Source organism: Ceratosolen solmsi, unplaced genomic scaffold (assembly GCF_000503995.2).
Source record: "Ceratosolen solmsi marchali unplaced genomic scaffold, CerSol_1.0 scaffold29, whole genome shotgun sequence".
NCBI lineage: Eukaryota > Metazoa > Arthropoda > Insecta > Hymenoptera > Agaonidae > Ceratosolen > Ceratosolen solmsi.
In genome coordinates this window covers 11,266,169-11,288,435 of record NW_011948417.1, presented here as the reverse complement: position 1 = coordinate 11,288,435, position 22,267 = coordinate 11,266,169, and the positions used below count along the sequence as shown (strand labels likewise).

General features: G+C 27.8%; 1 protein-coding gene across 1 annotated transcript in view; it reads right to left on the bottom strand.

Moving 5' to 3' along the window:
- Positions 1 to 12,946, bottom strand: part of Duox (dual oxidase) — a 34,944-nt gene extending 21,998 nt beyond the window's left edge. The window contains exons 1-5 of the mRNA XM_011496832.1: positions 12,823 to 12,946; positions 4,191 to 4,271; positions 3,775 to 3,936; positions 2,483 to 2,670; positions 226 to 430 (exon numbers count right to left, since the gene is read on the bottom strand). Coding sequence (XP_011495134.1) covers positions 226 to 430; positions 2,483 to 2,670; positions 3,775 to 3,936; positions 4,191 to 4,271; positions 12,823 to 12,946 — 760 coding nt within the window. The remainder of the gene's footprint in view (positions 1 to 225; positions 431 to 2,482; positions 2,671 to 3,774; positions 3,937 to 4,190; positions 4,272 to 12,822) is intronic.
- Positions 12,947 to 22,267: the final 9,321 nt, after the last annotated feature.

Genomic DNA, 22,267 nt, shown 5'->3' with positions numbered 1-22,267 from the left:
AAGTTATTTGCATAAATTAATTCATTTATATTTTTTTGAAAATAAAAAGTGAATTAATTCAGGAAAATATAAACAGTATTCAATACCTTCATTATAATAAATAAATACTAATATTGAGTTTTAAATACATAATTGACTATAAAATCAGAAAAATTAAAGATTTAAAAATGTTTACAAGTTACTTATATTTAAAGTAGTAAATAACGGTACCGTGTTAAAACCTACAATAAAGCCTTTCAGGACTAAGTGAGCGCATGACATTGGGAACGGCATTGTTGAATAGAGGTGCGCGTATAGTATTGCGCACTGGAAATTTTCTTGTTGGTTCCATGAGGAAACTACCATTCTTGAATGAACGCATTGTATTAGCCCAGGCTTCGCTACTGGAATATATAAAACTTGCGTCTATCCAGCTAGTTACTTTATTTATCTGTAATCTCAGGTATTTATAGTTATTTTTTTTAATTTAATCGTACAAAAAATTGATTTTACATATTTTTTTAATAGTTTATCTAGCTTAATCTCCTATGTAATCACAAATGAAAACTTTAAAGCCAAATATAAGAGCATTAATTAAATTAATACAGAACACTATTCCATGTTTTTCTATAAAATAAATACTTCAGTTTATCGATTCCTCTGAGCTATACATTAATTCCTAATAAATTCAGAAAAAATCGATTTGCTTTATGAAAAATATTAAAGTTGTGCCATAACTTGACAACTTGTATACTGATATTTAAAGAAATAGCACGGTTTTTTACTACATTTCAATAAAAAAAAAAAGAAATTCGATTTAACGATTAATATATTAGTAATTTAAAAAATCTAACGAAATGAATTATATACAAAAATTGATGAAATGTATGCCGATTTTCAATACAACTTAGATTTATAACAATATAAAAACTAGTACAGTTAAATTAATTTTAATTATAAGATTTAATACAAATTTTATATTGCATTCATTTTAAATACTAGATTTCTGATTTTAGTGTATAAATAAACGATCAAAGTAAATGAAACTTATTAAAGATAAATAATAATTATATAAAAGAATAATAAAACTTTTAAAGATTACTATTTTGATATGTTATAGTGTATTTGTGATATATTTAAAATATAATCCAATCTTATTTAATCATTCACTTAATAAATTATAAAGAATTTTTCGATTTTAAAGAAAGGATGTATTAATCATTAAATTATTTAATTAAAAATACAAATTTATAAAAAACCGAATGTTTTAGATGATATATAAAATAGAACAAACAGACCAATAGCAGTATATTTATCGTATAAAGGATTACTTAATTAAATATTGAAATATTCACTAATCAATCAAAACAAACTAATTAGATTAATAATTACCTTTTTATAGGTATATAAGTTTCAACTTGAACCTAGATTGAATAAAAATTGATTGAAAAATACATTTTTATATTCGAAATTGCTATTTAATATACAAAAACGTTATATAATATTAATTTTTAATTTTTAATGAATATAATAATAAAATATCTTATTATAAAAATTCAGTATAAATCCATATTCAAATATGGGAATATATTATAAATTAATATATAATTAAATTACATTAAGTATAATGTTAAAAAAAAATATTATCAATAGAATTCGAAAATTATATGAAAATGTAAATTAGTTTTAAAAATTCTATTTGGAAGCATTAAAGGTTCAAAATTATATTTTATAAGCGGTAATCGATTATAATAAAAGAATTACATATAATCCTATAAAACTTAGTAACGATTCCAATATATATATATATTAAAATGTATGAGGAACGAATGGTTTAAAAAAACACTATTTAGTAAACGTAATAAATCACCATTATAATATTTAAAATGTTCTACTAAACAAATGAAAACGTTAAATATATGCTCCATAAAATTATTATATTTGAATAAATATTATTTGATATACAATTATCATAAATTAAGTAAAAGTTATTTATTTATATTAACAATGTTCTTTTAATGAGCAAAAAAATATTAAAAAGGATAACTGCAAAAAAGATAAAATATGTACTTAAAATGTAGTAACATTACTAAACAGAATAAAAAAAAAATTTTATTTAGTATTAGTTTAATATACATACGTCCATAAATAAGAATGCTTGTATGACTAAAAGAAATTGTTAATGTTATACGTATCGGTAAAAGAATGATGCAATATTAAAAGACTGTCAATTTATTTATAATTTATAAAACGTTATAAATAGTGCATTAATAAAATTTATTATATTCTTGAAATTGAACGTTATCTTCTTAATTTACTATTATAATCGAATAAATACATTATGATATTTTAAATAACACGCTTTAATTACGATTGTATCTAAGAGAATTAAATTGATTAATGATTATGATCTAAGAGAATTAATGATTGCGGATTAAACCGCAAAATTCAGAGGCTAGATAGAATTCGATGCATTCGTTTAATAGGCAGCCAATCATTTTACCTGTTCTCGCGGGCTATTAGGACTGTGGCCCGTTTGTTGGTCGTAATCTGCCCGCTGAAATGGGATGTACTTATTACCTTGGCAGTCTTTGTCGAAAATCGGATCGCACTTGTCGACATCAATACGGTGGAATTCAATTGGACAGCCACTTTCACTGGCCATTATTATCTCTGATGTAACCAGTTGACCTATTTCCGGGAAATACATAGAAAAGGAAGTTAAGTGAAGTATTGGATCTTAAATTTGAAGAAATTTCTTCTTTTTTTTTATTACAGTGTCTTATTGTAATTTTCTCCACATTGCTACAAAAACATCAAATCTCGTAATTGGTACTTGTATAAAACTTTTTAAAATAAATCTGGTATCATCGTGTAATTATCTTTATCAATAATCAATATTTAAGAATAATTAAATAATCCATATCTTTATATATTAGTAGTATCTTTGTATATATAGGTTTGTGTTAATATTGATATAAATCTCGTAAATGAATGTATCTCTTTTTTATTTGTTATATTACTTTGTTTATAGTTTTCTAGATGTAAAATAGTTTCTTTTTATTAAATTATTAGCAATATAAAAATTGTTAATTTATTATATTTAGTTTTTATACAACTGTTAAACTTTTAAAATTTGAATTGTTAAATTTAGACAATTTTGCTATATTTATAATGTAATGTATTAGATTATGAAATACTCAATAATTCTATATGTATATCGCTACGCAATTGCTTAAAATTATTAGAAGTATGGTTATAAAATACATATTAAGATGTGAATTCTAATGTGAAAATTATATCCTTTTTATCAATAAAGTTTAACACTATTTCAAACTTCATATTATTCATATTATTCATATTGTTTCATATTATTAAAAGTATATTAAGCAATCAATATTCAAAATAGTCTACATAAAAGGATATGTTAGTATATTGTAATACAAATTAAAACTATAAATTAAAATTTATACCAAATAAATTATTTCAATTTTTTTACTCTTTATGTATATAACACTTTTTCTATTTTCTTTTATACTACATATTAAATATTAAAAAAATTAAAAAAATTTTAATAAAACTGTTTATTCTACAAATTATGTTCTACAGGCAATTTTATTTTTTAGATTAAAACCGAAAATAGTTAATAATTACAAAATAAACGAAACAATTTGTAAAATAAATAATTTTATTTTGAAAATAAAATTTTTTTTATTTTATGACAATCTACTTAATAAACTTATTATAGCAAAATGAGATAGATAACTCAGTATATCAAAATACAAATATACTTACCAAAAAAAGCAAAAAGAGCAGTTTTATTCGTAATTGAAGGCAATCCATCCTCTCCTTCCATAAAAAGATCACTTAATTTTCTGGCTGACGGTCTGTCTTGACCCGCCATCGTATAGACCCCATCAGAATATGCAGCCGGTACTTTTCTTATCAGTCTACTATCTGCAAATTGTATACATTATAAATTTATTAAGTTTTTAGATTATAAGATTAAAATAAGTATATGTGTTATTTGTTATTCATTTATCAAAGCTTTATAATGATTTTGTTAAAGTTTATTCGTTTTATATAAATGATAACATTTTTGAACCACTAATTAAAATCCCTATCGTTATTTTAATAATTTTTACCAATCATAATAACATCCCAAAAACTATATAAATAATAACTAGGACTTTAAATAGAAACACACTTGCCTACAGAGCCCCATTCAGGATGTACCAAATTGTTATACCAGCCATCATATCTCTGCTTCAATACAGGTTCGTTAGAAGCACCTAGAGACAAAAAAATTATTAATGTATTTGAAAGATTATTGGACTAAAAAATGTAATTAAATTCATTTACAATTCTAATATTTTAATTAATTTTATTCACATGCATGAATGTTATTAATATTTATTAACTAATTGTATTGACTGAATGAAACACAAATATTTCATTTTTTGGTAATGATTTTTTACTTCAATAAAGTAAAGAATTTGTTCAAAATACTAAGTTCGATAATAAATCGATAATTTAGTAAATAACTTTTAATCTTTTAATAATATTTAAATGTCATCTTTGTAATTATCTAAGACAAATAATTAATTGTTATGTTCATTAAAAGTACATACAATACAGTTATTATTTATAAAATTCTTGTGAGAATAAGATACTAAATTTTTATTTTTATTATTTAATTTTTCATTCTTTATCAATAAATAATTAGTGATATTAATATTAATGATAGAGAAAATGTAATAACGATACTATAATAATTCGTACAGCTATTTAATTATCCATTCTAAGTCAATAGGAAAATTTCACATAATATTATTTATATATTAAGTTTTAAAATATTTCCAATACATGCAAGTTTATATGAAAGTTAATATATCTAAAATTATAATATTATCAAATTTGTAAATATATTTTTCTAGAAGATAATTCTTATTTATTCATATATATTGTTTTAATTTACTAGATTAAATTAATATTTTAAGATTTAAAAAGTATTTTGATTATTAGACGTTACCGAGTAAAATTAAATTTCAAAGTAATAAAGCAAAGTATACTGAATTTAGGAGCGGCTATGTATAATTATAGATATAGCATAGTAAATTGTGTAAAAAATTTTAATTGATTTTATACATAATTTAAAATTTTTTTTCAATGTTTTCTAGGTGTAGTTTTCTCACTTTCAAATATATTCAGAATACCCAATTTCTTTCATATTTATTTTATAATTCTTTTTTTATTACATGAAAATAATCATTTTTATTATTTTCATTAAGTAATTATTTTTATTATTTTCATTAAGTAATTATTTTTATTATATAACTTTTATTATAAATAATTTTATAAAATAATTTTCATGAGTCCTCTATTATATAAAAGGACTGACAATTATGAACCACTTTCTGGAAAAAGCACAGCATGTTTTTATAAAGACCACTCTATATTAGGGATTTGCATGTTTGCTTCTTAATGGATAAAATGCATTACAATTTAACATCGATGTATTAGAATGTGCCAAATACTTCAAAGAAACCATAGGAATAATGAAATTTCGACTATGATGAATATAATATTATATCAAATATAATAACTTAATGTATACTAAATAAAGTGGATTATATTTATCTTGTAAGTAAAGTACAAGAATTTATATGTGGATGATTGGCAACATTAAAAAAAGAAAATCAATTTCTTAATTTTAAATAAAATTATTATTGTATTTATAATTAATGCATTATTATATCGAATTTATTAATGAAGAATAAATTATATATATAATTAAAAATATTTTTGTAATATAATTAAAAAAATGTAGAATATGTAAAAAGATACGTCATCTATATTTTAGTTTGTCTTAAATACAATTGGCAAATATTTCATACACTAATTAAGAAATATTAATAGCTTATACTCATAACTTTTCTATAGCAAAAAATAATAACTGAAAATTTTTGGAATATCTGGAACACGATTTTATTTAATCTTGTTTTAATTTAATTTCATTTAATTTTAATTTTAATATTTGTCCATATTTATGAATTTTTTAAATTTATTATTTTCATACCTAATTTTTTAATTTAATTTTCTTAAATCAGATTTCAATATTTATATATGTCAGTTAATATGTGTTTATAGTTATTTCTTAAATTCAAATAATTTCGTTCGTATTTAAAAATCTATAAATCAAATCTATTCCTTCAAATAATTGAATGTTTTTAAATATAATACTATCATAACAAGTTTGTGATTGGCGCCAACTCTGCTTTGGAATAATAAGTTATTATATTTTATTTTTTAATGTCAAACGACGTGTACACTTATTTTTAATTAGAATTTTAAGTACAATTTTTTTACATTAAAATAATGTCATAATTAGTTGAAATTTAATACTTATTGTACTGATATGTATATTCAGTACTTCTGATATAACCATGAATTAAAAGTATTAATCGAAAATCCTATTATTACAGAAATTTATATCGAAGAAGAATATTCCATCATATTTTCATGAATAACAAAATTTCTCATCATTTCATAATTTCATCATCAGATGACAAGGGATACAATCGTATATAATTTATGACTTACCAACAAGCACGAAACTGGATATCATACTAATTGCATAGATGATAAGATGAAATCTATATAGGAGTCTGTAACTACAAGTTCTTCGATTTAAACTCGTGGTAGTTTCTCCAGCCATTGTCATCCTTGATCACGTTTTGTACTCTGTGAGCCCGACAGCATATTTCTCAATAACACACACACACATTTATATATACTTTTACTAGCCGTTGCATTCTTAACTACCTCGACTCAGTTTGTCGTAAGTTCTACAGTATATTGGGGGCTTCATCATCACTATTTTTACTATAATTACAAATTATTCATATGTTCCCCAAACTAATGAACAATTAATTTTTCAGTTAAATTTATGCATTACTCTATGCACTTTCAGTAATCTTGAAATGCTTCGTGTCTTAACTCAAGTCCGACGCTGCTGCCGCTGACTAACATATACAACAATGTTTCCCCTACCATACGACGACAGGCATGTATACAGTATGAGGAAGACACAAAGTAGAAAAAGGAGAAAGAGAAGGATATCATAAGCACATTGTACAGTGACTCGCAATTTGTCATTGCGTTAGTCTTTGTACGCCTCCCTCCTTTCTGATTGCGTATAATGTCTTTTGTATGAGTACTTATGGATACATAGCAACAGGTGAAAGTCATCGAATTTCATGACTGTTCGCAGGTATAGTTTCATTCTCAGCCACAGATCACAGCTGATCTTTTTTACACAGAATCTACTGTAGTTACGGAGAACAAATTGTAAAATTTTAAATACATATGCCATTTTTAAAAATCTACTCGAATATCGGTGTTATGGATCCATAAAAAAACATTGATAATGATATTACTATAATTGGAATCGCAATACTTTGAATAACTTTTTATTAATATTTTTTTTCGCTTTAACAGATTAAATTATTTAATAATTGTCTATTTTTTAAGAATATTTTATTGTCGAATAAACAAAACTGTTTTAAATATGAATAGAAAAATAAGATTTTATTTATTTATAAAGTAATATAAGTATTTTTTAGCACTGTAATAATCTCCAATTAAAACGAGAACTCAATCTTCTACAGAAAATAAATTTTGATTTTTAAAATTTATAAAATTCAAGTACTTCAATTCCTTACTACAAATTGACATAAAATATTGATTAAAGCAAAATTGAATGGTAGCAAAATTGAATGGTAGCAAAATTGAATAATTAACTTATTTTATTAAACATTTACATATTGTTATATACAATTCATTGATGATAATAAACAAAATAGCTATATTTAGAAATATGGAATAGAAATTTAGTATACAAATTTAATGGTTCTTAAAAACTAGTATTAAATACTAGTAAAATATTAAAAAATTTTATATATTTAGGTTTATATTGCATGAATAAATCAAAACGCTCAAAAGTCGTCGAAAGTAATTAAAAGTTTTTACTAACTACTTTAATATACATTAAATAGTTATTTTGTAAACCTATTCTATTTAATTCAGTCCAATAGTTAATTTTAAACCTATCTATTATGGGATTGTCTATTTGGTATTATTATTACAGATTTCAGTATATATTTAATTGAAAGTAAATCATAAAACTAATAATATTATATAAAATTAATTTTGTAAACTAATTTGGTAAGATTTTTTAATAGTTATCGAGAATAAATAAAATTAACCGTAATAATAATACTTTAAAATTTAAAAATAGACAAAAAGAGTGCCTGAAAGCAAAATTTCAATCTCTTATTCTTATGTAAAACACTACATAATTAAATCGAGTTTAAAGTAAAAAAAGTCTAACAAATAAACTACGTTATTAAATACAATAAGAAATGAAAGAAAAGAACAATAAATATGAAACAATTCCTCTATCGTAAATTATAAAACTATGCACAGAAAGGAAATTTATTTATTTTCATTATATATTTTGAAATAAACAACATGTTCTGAACTTATGATAAGAAATAAAAGAATATTTATAAAATCAATTAATAACCATCAGTGAGCATGAGTTTGGTAATTCATACATTCTATGTTTACAAGTTTTCATTAATACAGTATAAAAATGAACATTGCAATTTGAAAGATTAGTTTATTTGAGTCGTATCTGATCATCAATATATTCAATAAATTAAAAATATTTTAATCTTATTATTATTCTAATAGTAACTAATTTTTATCTTTAATAAAAATTTTAATAAAATTCTTTTTTTCTATCTTAATGAAAATCATAGCGATATTTAATCGATGATATAATATATTAATATTAATAATATTATTATCATATATTCTAATATTATTATTCAATATAATTATTAATAATCTTTGTTAGTATTAAGCATTAAACATAGCATAAAAAGAATAAAAAAAAGAAATACAATTTTCAGACGCTTATTATGAGCTATATATTTTAATTGAAACTTAATTGAAGTATAAAACAGTTGAATAAAATTTGCTCATATTGTATTTAAATTTAATAGAATGTATAAAAAAAAAACGAACTTACATAACACAAAATGATCAGTTTTATTATTGCTCGTTTATATTAGAAAATTAGTAGAAATAGTTTCTTTAAATACGTCAACGTCTTAAAATTCTCTGAAAGTATTCAAATAAAAATAGATGTAATATTTCAATTCCTGTTATTAATGAATTGTTTATGACTCCCTAGTACGAATATATTTATTATATATTAGCCATTTTTATGTTGTCATCTCGAAAAAGTTTAAATATTTTAAATATAGAATTTAAAGTGATATCACTTCTCATCAACATAAGATATGCTTTTATTGATTTGCAAAAATATTGAGACAATCCGAATTTTGCAATATAGTTGTCCGAAATACATATAAGAAGGTGACTTTCATAATGACCTCATTACAAAAATGCATAGAAAGCTTGTCCTAGATGTTGGAAAGAGTTTTTTTATTACGATATAAATCAATTCTGATCAATAATTTTATTAACTAAATTTTAATATTGACAACGATTATACTAACCACTGAATGTAATATTCATTATATAAGATATCCAACTTTCATTATATTAGAGAATTAAATAATTTTTGCAGTGGGGTGGCTTCTTCCTACATTCCATATTTAATTAATAAACGGATATCTGCAGAAAAAAATCCCATTTATTTTTTCGACACAATAAATTATATGAGTATCTTTTGACCTTGAAACGATAACTATAACTCAGCTTTTATAATCTTCTTCCAACGTAGGAGAATTTGAAAGTCGATCTCGCATACGGACTTACGAACCTTGAGGAAGTGATGAAAGTTAATTATTAAAAGACCTTGTTCAGTTGAACGTTTAATATCAATTTATAAGCTCTTGCAAATGAATTTTCTATTTGCGAAATATAAATTTAGACGAACATGATAGATTTCAATATTTTCTTATAAATAATTTTCATTTGCTGAATCATATGCTCAATGCATATTCTTTTCTTTTGGAAGGGGTAAAAAAGTTTATTCCTAAAATAAACTCGGATATTTAATTCTCTTTGTGATGGAAGCCTTTACACATTTTAAAATATCTCAAAACAAATAGAATTCGGAATAAACTATTTAACGCTACCTTGTAATTATATTATTATGCATATTTGATTATTTCTTAACAATTATTTTAAAGCATTTTTAGTAATAAAAAAAGGTTCCTATGCTTTTTAAGCATCAAGTTTCACAGTATAAAGTTTAGTTTTTAATGGGTTCAAATTAGATTTAAAAATATAATGAGATTGGAAATTTGCTAATAGCTTATTCCAGAAAAAATTCGTCATATACCTAATAAGTACATAACAACTATCGATGTATACACTATACTATCTGAAATATTATTTGGACACATTCTCTTTTTACGTTTGATACTTTTAATAGATAAATTATTTTATAAAAAATACTTTTCTATTGGATGCATTCATTTATTTACCTTGTTATTTTTCTCTATCCAAGTATTCAAAAAATCACAAAAATTATATAATACAGTTTAAATGATACAAAACTGATAATTTGCTTATAAAATCAATATTTTATTTTCCTTGTAAAATTTAATTAAATGTCACTTTTATATTAATTTTTTTAATAAAATTGAATGTCATTTTCCAAATACTTCGTTATATTCAATTGTAAGTAATGTTATTAATAAGTTATTGATAGTTGTCTGGGATCAGACTAAAAAACCTCCTTATGATGATGGGTGGTGGCTTGCTCGCAAGTGGAAGGAACAATGCAATTATTCAATACTACCTTTAATGTTTATTGTCTTTCCTTTTATTAAATATAATAAATAATTAATAGTCAATGATCTATGAATGGCTTCATGAATGTGTGATAAAATGAATAGATGAGTGTTTATTCAATTAATGTTGGTGGCGATAATTCTGTAAGTGTATTCTTGATAGTCTGGAGCGTGATTCCCCTTCTCTTTATGAGTTGAGTAGTTGTAGTGGGAGACTCCTGCTGGTAGGGGCAGCGAGTTGGTGCCGCCTTAGCCGCTGGCGTAGGGTGAGAGCTGTAGTGAACGGAGTGGTGGGAGGATGTTCGTGTGACGTTACTGCTGGCGTACGTGAGCCGCTGAATAGAGATAAGATGTAAGAACGAGCGAAGTGGCGTTACCACTCCCACTTTATATTCCGCTTAAAACTGCTGTAATCCGTAACAATAGTTATAAATAAATAAATAGAATCATATTTGAACTTTAATTAAATTGAAATTACAATTTCTTATCGCTTTATGATAAATTAAAATAAATGATGTGATAGTACATTGTTGTTTATTAATTTTACTTATGCAACACATTGATTTCTCAAATTAAATTTATTATTTGGATGGATAAAATAATTTCTAAAAGAGATTGGTTTTCAAAACAAAATTAAAATTGAAGTGATTTTTAAGATATATTCTTCCGGAACAATAATTTCTTTTCTTGTTTTTTTTACTGAAAATAATGAACTAATTATGATATTAGTCTAATCGACTATCGCTTTTGAGTTTAAGAATCATGCATTAATTTATTTATAAAATATGAAGCAAATTCGAAAATAATTAGTTCAATTTTTTAAGCATCGCAAGTGCAATCTATACATAAACGGGAGTAAATATATTTTTCGCAATTTTCTATTAACTGCTTTTCTTTATTTTCCTTTTCATTTTTTTTCTTCTCTCTGTTTGATGTTGCTTTTGATAAGGCGTAATTTTTTGTTCGATTTATTTTGAAGGCTACAAAAGTCGTACAACATTCGTAGTCAATACAAAAGACTATTCCATGTGTTATAATTATTATTAGTTATTACTACAATGGTTTATTGTTATAATTCCTGTATCCTATCAGTTTTCTCTACATAGGTTTTATAATCAATGTACTTCACGACTTCCATATTTATTTTCTTTATTTGTCAGATCACTGATCATAGATCTACAGAAGCAATTATTGTATTTCCATGAGTTTCCAGTATCCATGAGTATCTATTTTAAATTTTATTTTCTTAAGAGACGAATATCATATATATACCGACTTTGTTATATGTATATACATTTCTGTTCGAGATTGGAGCAGCTTCGAAGAATTGAAAAGTTGGGAAAAGTACAAGCTCTCGGACGCTCATGTTTGTAAACATGATTCGGCTAATTCGTAAATTGTCTACGCCTTAATTTCAAATGTACTACAATATTTCCGTATAGCAACGTCGATCAAAATTCTCGAACCTTTCAAGGTATCCTTCGGTACTTCTCGAATATTCTGGAGCTCAGTTTTCTGACGTCATCAACATTTTCGGGCTAGCAACAAGCTCAAGGGCTGTTGCCAGCGTCGTTAGCTGCTATGCGAATATTTAAGAGCAGTTCGTCACGCACCGGGCTCACTGTGCTTTTACCATCTACTCAGTTACCAGTTAAGACTCACTGTACTATTACCTATTGCTCACTCATCTGTAATCGTGCACCGTTTTAATCAGGCATCAGTTATAACTCGCAATTACGCAAAGCTCTAGCAAGCCGCCTACAACACACAAGAACTTTATTCTACCATCATCTATGATAGAGAATTAGTCATTCTAAAGTGAAGCCATAATGCTAATAACAACTAAGTGCGTCAAACCAAGTAGTCATCAGTAAGCAGTGTCTATAATTTATAAGGTATTATCAATTCATTATTCGTATGAGCTAGTCACCTACGCTTAAACCACGTTCAAACAGAGTCTGTCACGAAAGAAACAAAACCTTTCGCGATCTCTGTGGAGCTCAATTACGGTCTCTCATTGACTTTTCTGTAGACAAAGTTTCGTCCAGTTCGCGATGACGCGGACAGGTGGCGAAGTGCGCCCTCTCAGTGCCTTCCCTGTGACGATACGTATCCACCGCTCCATCCCGCATTGCCACAACACTTCCATGCTCCCCTTGGAGCATAGTCGATCCCACGGCATACTGACGTACGAAAATAGTCGATTATTACCTCATAAAGTAAAATCCTTCCGTACTCGAAGGTATATTCTTTACTGTTCTTGCGTATGACTAGCTCTCCAATACTCCCATACTCCATTTGGAGTGTGATCGATTTTACGCATTAACTACGACAAAGATAGTGACGTGCTTCCCCCCTGTTGAGCATGATTAATTGTCCCTATTAAGTACTGCTAACTGCCATTACCATCTTCCCATGCTCATCTGATGAACATGGCCGAGTGCTTATGCTGATCCTTACAACATTAGCATAAACCCAACATTCAACATCTATTGTTCATATCAATAACAGCAACGACATCGTCACAATTACAAGGCAGCAACCTCACCTTTACCATAGAATAATTCTCTTTCTCTAACCTGAATTAATCATAGAACTACAATATTGTAATTATTAATAAAACAGAATAAACGATGTCTTAATCAAGAATATACATTGTACATATTTACAGCCCTTCTACTTGTGTTTTTTTCTACTAATTGCTACCGCGAGATACTAATTACTGAACTATTGAATTGGAAGTTCAAACCACAAAACAAACCCTCAATTTCGAACAATTTCAAATAATATTTTTACATGTTTTTTTCTCTAATTTCTAATCCATTGATGTATTACTACAAGAATATGAAATTTATTAGCTCATAAATTCCCTATTTTTTAAAATTATCTTGCAATTTTCATAGTGATTTTATAAGTGATCAAACTTAATTTTTTCGTTAATACGTAGCATATGCTGCTAATATTAACATAAAGAGTTAATTACATATAGTTTTAATATGAACGTTCAATTACCTTTAGTTATTAAAGAAAATAATAACTTTTAAAGTATATCAGAGAATTTCTCTTAATTTATAATTAATATTTGGAAATTATTTTATTTAAATCTTATTAATAACGTCGTCAAATTATAATATTGTTTATAATATATTTATTAATTCATTATTTAACTTAATTTAGTTTCATTTAATTTAATATAATTTTATTTTATTTTATTTTGTTTTATTATTTATTATTAATTAATTAATTAATTAGTATATATTATTTATTTATTTAGTAATTAATTATTATTTTTTATTAATTTAGTAAAATTTATTATTTAATAGAACATTGTATAATTTTTTACTTATTTATTGCGATTATTATACGCGTTAATCCAAGAAAGGAGTGGAAGGAATAAGTAAGTTAAGATTTTTGTAAAGTACTGCAGTTCGGTTACATGTGAGTAGTAAGAAAGAGAAAAATTTATGAAAAATATCTAATACGAATACTTACATACTTAAATATTTTAATATTACTTGTATTAGTTTTTATGTAATGCTTTAATAAAAAACATTATATTGAATTATTTGCCCTTCTAAAAATATCTACAAATATGAGTACAAATTTTTAATAGGTATTAAAAATATTTTAGAAAGAAAATCTATAAATTACTTAAACAGTAATATATATTATAAATAATAATAAAAAATATATTTATTTAAACTTAATTTTGTTATTAAAATTAATTCTTTAATGAAGAAACTTCATTCGATTAATAATTTCTTTATGTATCACAAATTCCTAGTTTAATATTAGAATCAAAAAGATAAATAGTAATAGCAACCATTTAATCAATATGTTTGTTGTAACTTAAATTCATAAAGTGCACATAAATCGCCGCCATTTATCATAAAACAAAAATAATTCCACCGAGAACTAGTTTATTGCGTTTTAAAAAGAGTAACTATATGAATTTGAATTATTAAGAGTGTACAAAATGTATTCGCCGTTCTGGCTTGTTTTACCAAGGCCGGTTCGAAGGATACAAATTGATGCCGTTGACAACTCAGAGACGACGGGTGTTGTGTGGTAGCGATGAAAGGTCACAAGTGGAAGGGATATTATAATAATACAATATAAATACGGCTGATGTATATGCTATTTATTCTGTTATTTATTGATGACAAGGTGTTTGCGGTGGCAAAACGTATACTCATCTATGCAGCTTGATGGTTTGAATGTGCATGTAGAATGGCGCGAAGTTTCGTTCGTCGACACTAGCGCTGTTTGAATGAGTACGTGCGTGGTTGAGGTTATGGATGCAGCGTAATGATTGAGTTGTACCGCAGAGTGGCGCGAAGCTTGATTCGTAGACACTCGCACTGTTTGCTTAATTTCATAAGCGTCCGAACTTGAACTAAGGTGAGGGTTGCCGAAAGACACCCATTTAGCGGGCGCGAACTTGACGACGCGTACTGGAATCTATTCCGCACTGTTGCTCTGGGGAGAGCTTCTTCGCCCTTAGTTGATTGTCGATGTCATACTCTGAATCTCAAAGTATGTGATTATTGTAATAATAATATTACTTACGAAGACTGCTGGTGTATTTGAAATGGGGACTTCCTTGTTCTTTCTTCAAGGGAGCTTGTCACTGGACACTTGTCGTTGGAATGCGTCGGCCGCCAATAAAACTTGTAATGATAGCTGTGTTGAACTACGTTAATAGGAAACTTCCAACGTGTCTGGACTTCGATAAGGTAATTCGTCTCCCGCCAATATGACTTGTAACGATAGCTGTGTTGAACTACGTTAATAGGAAACTTCCAACGTGTCTGGACTTCGATAAGGTAATTCGTCTCCCGCCAATATGACTTGTAACGATAGCTGTGTTGAACTACGTTAGTAGGAAATGCCAGCGTCTTCGGACTCTGATATGCGGATTGTCGTTGCTCCCTTGAACTTGTAATGACGGTTTTTTGAACAGCGTCAATGGACATACGGGGATATGTCGTCGTTTCTCTAGGACGTGTAAGCACTGTTCCTTTGGCAGCGGTCATGGACTTCCACTTCCATTATTTGAATAAGTACTGTATTGAATGTTATATCGAGAATTATCTCGAGAGGTATATCAAGAGTGATGAATATTGAAAAATGCGCCCCTTAAATACATTTGCTGACCATGAATTTCACTTGAACCCCTTCCCTTATTTTTTGTCCAATCAGAGACTCCTCCCTTACAGAGCGAGGGCAGCGCCTCTTGTGGCCTTATAGTTAGTTAAGGGCCTAGTCGTCTCTTGGTCTTCATGGCAAAAAGAGCTCTCGTTGCCGCTGACGCATCTGGTGACAACATGACATCTTGTAGACAGCGGGAAGAGGAGGTAGGTCCTCGTAGGTCCGCTAGTACATAATGCCTGAAGTAATTACCGAGCGGAGCGAATTCGTACATATGCCTAACTGAGTGGATTTTTCCGTGTTTATTGTATTGTTTTTCTAGACGTTTTATGAAACTATTGCTAGATAGTAGCGAGCAAGAAAGTTTTGAAATCTAAACACAAATTTTACGATGTTATATTGCATTGTAAAAGGTTCTCGCATTCTCGAACAAAGAGTAATGACTTAAATAAAATCTAGATTATTGAAAGTAATTGGTAGTGAATTAACATTAACCACTAAAGTATAACAAAAAAATTTTCTGAAATTTTATGTTAATACGAGCTTGCAATAATAAGAGAAACTTCAGATGTAAGAAACTATTATACTTTTATATTTATAGATTGTAAAATTAACAAATATAATGTATGTTATTCAGTTTTTTAAACTTGTCATATAGACTCCTACAATTGCAGAAATTTTATAATAAATTGTAAAAAATAACAGTAATAGCTCATAACAAAAATATTTAGAATCACATTTTTCAACGATAAGCAATTAGTATAATCTGTTTGTTCCTCGTATGAAATTTATGTAAAAATTATGTTTCGAAATTTTTGTGTTTTATGTTTTATGTTGTAAAAGTTTTATGTTTTTGTGAATTGTGACAATGATCTGATTATCATATTTACAAAGTGAAGTATTTTTAATATGTTAAAAAACAAAAGAAATTATATAAATGTTGAACTATAGTTTTTTACCAAGGTGCTTTGATATGTATTCATCATACGAGGATAATTTGGTTCATATGATACTCTAATAATATTATCTATCATCAATATTAATCTATTGAAGAAGGTCAACGATAACTGTATTTGTTATTGATGTTATAAAGTATATTTATTTATAAATTGTTATCCTCTTGTAAAATAAAGTTGAAATTTCAATTTCTTCGGACTAAAGTATACGTAAACGTTATTTCAACATTTGATAATGAATTCTTCAAACAAACCGTAGACATATATTAAAATATTTTCGACATTTAATGTAAATAAAATAAATAGAAAAATTAAATAAATTTTATCAAAATTAAATAATCCTGCAGGAGAAAAACTTGTAAATTTAGACGATTAAAGAATTACATTTTATATTAATAAGTTTAATTTTTTTTAAATAAATTTTTATGTCTGTAACAATTAGCCATCATAATTGATGAAGATGTTGAGTAATTCAAATTGCTATGATTAGCAATTATTAACTAATTTAGTTACTTCGAAAAATATGATTACAGATCTCTATATATATATTACATTATATGGCAAATTTCCATCACAATGAAATAGAACATTCAATTTAAGTTTGTCAGTTTTGTTCATTTTTCTATTTAATTAATGTAAAGTAGATTTATGGGCACACGTGTACGCACACACACACACACTTGCTCATGAACGTACGCATGCATTTTAAAATGAATGTATACATATATAGATGTACATATATATTTGAATAATTAAATTATTTGAATAATTAAATTGCAACAAAATCATTTTACTACTTTACTATTTATACTTTTTTCTATATGGGTATTTTGTCGAATCATCCCAAAAAAGTAAAATTTATTTATATTTTCTTTTTATGTGCTATATATAAAATATAATTATATAAAGATATGAAATAATTTATTTTTTAAGAACTTTGTACACTATTTGTAGAAAATACAATGTTTTTCAAGCCAAAAGAAGTATATTAATCTATTTTTAATTATTTATTTTATTGGTTTAAGATTATTAATATTATAAATGAACTTTAATAAATTAATATTAATTTTCTAATTCTCTTTGACATTGTATTTTATCCTTTACCTCAAAACTGTATGGGAATGCGGTTATAACCAGTGTTCGAAAACGTGTTTGATTTTCTGGCTCAAACTGCCAAGTTCGATAGTTCAATAAATTTGTCATGCATCTTAGTGGATGCTTAGGTAAGGACTTAAGTGGAAAGGTTGTAGAGATGTACAGTATGTGCAGACTTGATTAAACATCGTTTATTGATTATTAATGAATTGAGTTCACTTTTCATAGATGAGGGTGAACTATGTTCACACTTCTTGGTTATGGTGACAATGTTGTTGCTGATGTTGTATGGATCAGCAATGGATTGTGCGTACTTCTTGGTAAGGAGTATGGCTTGTTTATGTGGCCTTTATTAAAATTGTAAGGATTAGCAAAGAACTGTGCATACCTAATTAAAGGAAGTACGGGTAATTGAATTGAGGCCTTTGTTAATGCTTTCAGGATTAGCAAAGAATTATGCACACTGATTGGGAACGAGTATGATTGAATTGTGTAATAGTTACCATCAATAGCGTCTACTGGTATACCTTCATGATAAGGAGTACTTCGATACCATGCTACTTGTAATCGAATATTTTCTTGTAATGCAGTCAGCAACTTTGACTATATGTTAACTGCTGCACACTGGAGAATTGAATGTGTGTTCCTTGTAATGACTTCACTGAGAGAGTGTGACTGAGTGATTAGCTCATGGTTGTAAACTCCGGCTGAATAGCGTGGCTGACTAGGGTAGATTACTGACTTGGATGAGTAACTAATATGCCTCGACGCAGGCTTCTCTAAATATCCACGCGGCAGTTAAGTTAGCTGCCAACAATGGTTAGGTATTACTATGTGGAGACTAGATAATCTTCTAAGACGTTCGAGAATAAGCTTTAGAATGAATCATCAATTTTATCGATGATTATTTAACTTCCTCAGAGATTGGTAGCACTGCAAGATTGTGTATTGGTCTAACCATTGTGGTAGAAGCTATTTTTAGTGTTACTACTCTGGTTAGCCCATCCTTGCTGGGATGTATGTCGATTACTGGAGCGAGAGGCATCTGGTAAGATGAGAAGCGCTCATCGATGATGAATACTAATGAGTCAATCTTAATGTCATTCAGTGGATGATGCTATTTGGAAATTGATAGTTGCCGTTATAAATAGTGAAATGACCATTGTAATCAGAATTGTTGTACACGTTGTTGTAAAAATTGCCAGCGAGACAATCCTGAAATTGACAGTTCCTTGAGAGACGGTTCTGGAATAGTTGTGTCCGGGAGTGAGCGCCGAAATATCTCGGGCTCGTCACTCATCGGTTGTAAAGGCCTTGAGTTAAGGATTGCCTCGATCTGAGCAAATAAGGTGATGAGCTCTTCAAGAATTAGCAGAGTTTCTCCATTAGTGCATCTTATGTGGTGTTTTACTGATTTCACCACGGCTTCCCACTTGCCTCCCACGTGGGGCGTTGCGGGTGGATTGAATACGCATTGAGTATTGTCTTATAGCGTTACACTTTCAATCTGTTGATGTTCTAGGGTGCCTTCAACGAATAATCTTTTGAGAGCGGTATCAGCCCGATGAAAGTCGTACCACCATCTGAGTACAGCGTGCTAGCAATTCCTCTATAAGCAGTGAATCGTCTGTATGCAGAAATGAAAATATTGGTTGTATAGTCAGAGACTGCTTTGAGGTGTACCGATGATGTGTCAAAACAGACAAAAACACAAATCCAAGCTTTGTAAATTTTTGCACTTTGCCCCCTTTGGGTTTTCATAGTTATGGGGTGTTCGAAAATTAATGTTTTATTTTATGGCTCGAACTGCCATTTCAATAGTTCAGTGAATTAATCTTTCGCCATAGCGATTAAGAAGAAAGAAGGCACAAATGGAAAGGCTGAAAAGTATAATGAATATATTTGAGTTCAATTATTATTTATTTTGCTTATGAATTATAATATTGTAGCGTTATTGGTTGCTTCTATTGAGATAGAGAATTATTCTATTGTAGTGGTGCGAGTTCTTTCTTGTGTCATGATTGTCGGAGATTTCAATTGAAGTTCGTGCTGGTGCAAGTGGCACTGATGTGAGATGCACTAACTAATAATAACAATTAATGTACGAGGTGTAGAATTACAATGAGCACTAAACAGAATTGATAGTAGAAAAACCCGTGAGCTAGATGTGTAGTAACTCAATAGATGTTAGACGTACAGTGGCGCGCTGCTCTTAAATATTCGCGGCATAATTTTCGATGCCGACAACAGCGCCATAGCCTGTTGCTATGCCGAAAACCGTTAAGATGTTGCTATGGGGAAGAATTATCGCATATTATTCCTGGAATTCTCAATTCCAGGAATCGATTCCAATTTTAGATTTGAATTAAAAAAACTGTTCAATCCGGAACAGATTGACAATAGATTATTAAATACATAATAAAATTAGAAAATTTATAATATTATTAATAATCTTATTCAATAATCTGTTTTCAATTTCAAATTACAATTTTTCTGTTTCAATAATTTTATAATATCGAAACTTAAATAAATCTTGTAATGTAATCATTGGTACGGATTGAAGCAGCGTCGATGAATTAAAAAAAAAAGAAAAAAAGAAGAGTACAATCACTCGTATTGTTATGTTTATAAAAAATTAAATTTGCAAATATTTTAATAATCTACGCCTCATTTTCTAATGTGATACAATATTTCCGCATAGCAATGACGATTGTCAATTATGAAACTTTACATGGCAAGGCCGGTTCGACGGATACAATTTGATGCTGTTGACAACTCAGAGACCACGGGTGTTGTGTGGTAGCGATGACAGGTCACAAGTGGAAGGGATATTATAATAATACAATAATGATATGGCTGAAATATATGCTTTTTATTCTGTTATTTATTAATGACAAAGTTCACTAGTATTACTATTATTACTTGTAGAACTAAATTCTTGATTGAAATGATGTGTTGCGGAGACAACTGTACAATAATCTATGCAGCTTGATTATTGAATACGAATGGCGAATGGCGCGAAGTTTCGTTCATCGACACTAGCGCCTTTTGAACGAGCACGTGTGTGGTTGAGGTTATGAATGCGGCTTTATGATTGAAAGATATCGCAAGTGGCGCGAAACTGGATTGCCTACACTTGCGTTGGGTTTTGCTTACTTTCGTAAGCTTCCGAACTTGAACTAAGGTGAGGATTACGAAGTGGGATGCCCTTGGCGGGCGCGAAACTTGACGACGCGTACAAGAATTTATTTCGCACTGTCGTTTTAAGAGTAGCTTCCTCTTTCTTAGTACTTGTCGATGTAATACTCTGAATCTCAATATATATGTAATTATTGTAGTAGATACTACTTACAAAGACTAATCGTTGACTCGTCTTCAGACTCTGATAGGCGGATTGTCGTGGCTCCCTTGGAACAGGTAACTATAGTTTCTTGAACTGCGTTAGTGGACATGCGGGTTTATGTCGTGGTTCTTCCGAGGCAGTAACTACTGTTCCATTAACAGTGTTAATGGACAATCCGAAGAAGTGTAGGTCGTTCCCAAAATAGCGCTAAATGGACTTCCACTAAAACTTAACTGAGTATGAAATATCTCAAGGGTTTAATATTGAGAGAGTATTATTAAAAGAGAGATATCAAAAATACTAATTAGCAATAGATATCAAAAAACTGAGAGACACTTCGAAAAGAGTAATATCAAGAAAATACTACTAACTAAAAACTATCAAGATTAAATATCAAGACAGTTAAATATCACGAGTGATAAGGATTAAGAGAGTTAAGTATCGAGAGGGATAAGTATCAAGAGTAAATAAGTATTGAAAATTGTGCCCCTTAAATACATTTGCTGACCATGAATTTTACTTGAACCCCTTCCCTTATTTTCTGTCCAATCAGAGACTCCTCCCTTATAGTGCGAGGTCAGCGCCTCTTTTGGCTTCGGAGTTAATTAAGGGCCTAGTCGTCTCTAGGTCTTCATGATGAGCAGATTTCTCATTGCTGCTGCCGCATGCGACAGCATGTAGGAAATTTTGAGTAAGCGAAGTTTGAAATCCAAATAAAAATTTTACGATGTTACTTGCCAGATGTTTTATTGCACTGACAAAAAAGGAAAAACGTTCTCGCATTCTCGAACACAATTTTATATCAAATAAAAATATTTACAAATTTTTTAATATAAAATAATGTTTAATATATGATAATTAATTATTTAATTTATAAAATAAAAATATTGTTCCTATAAAAAATCAGT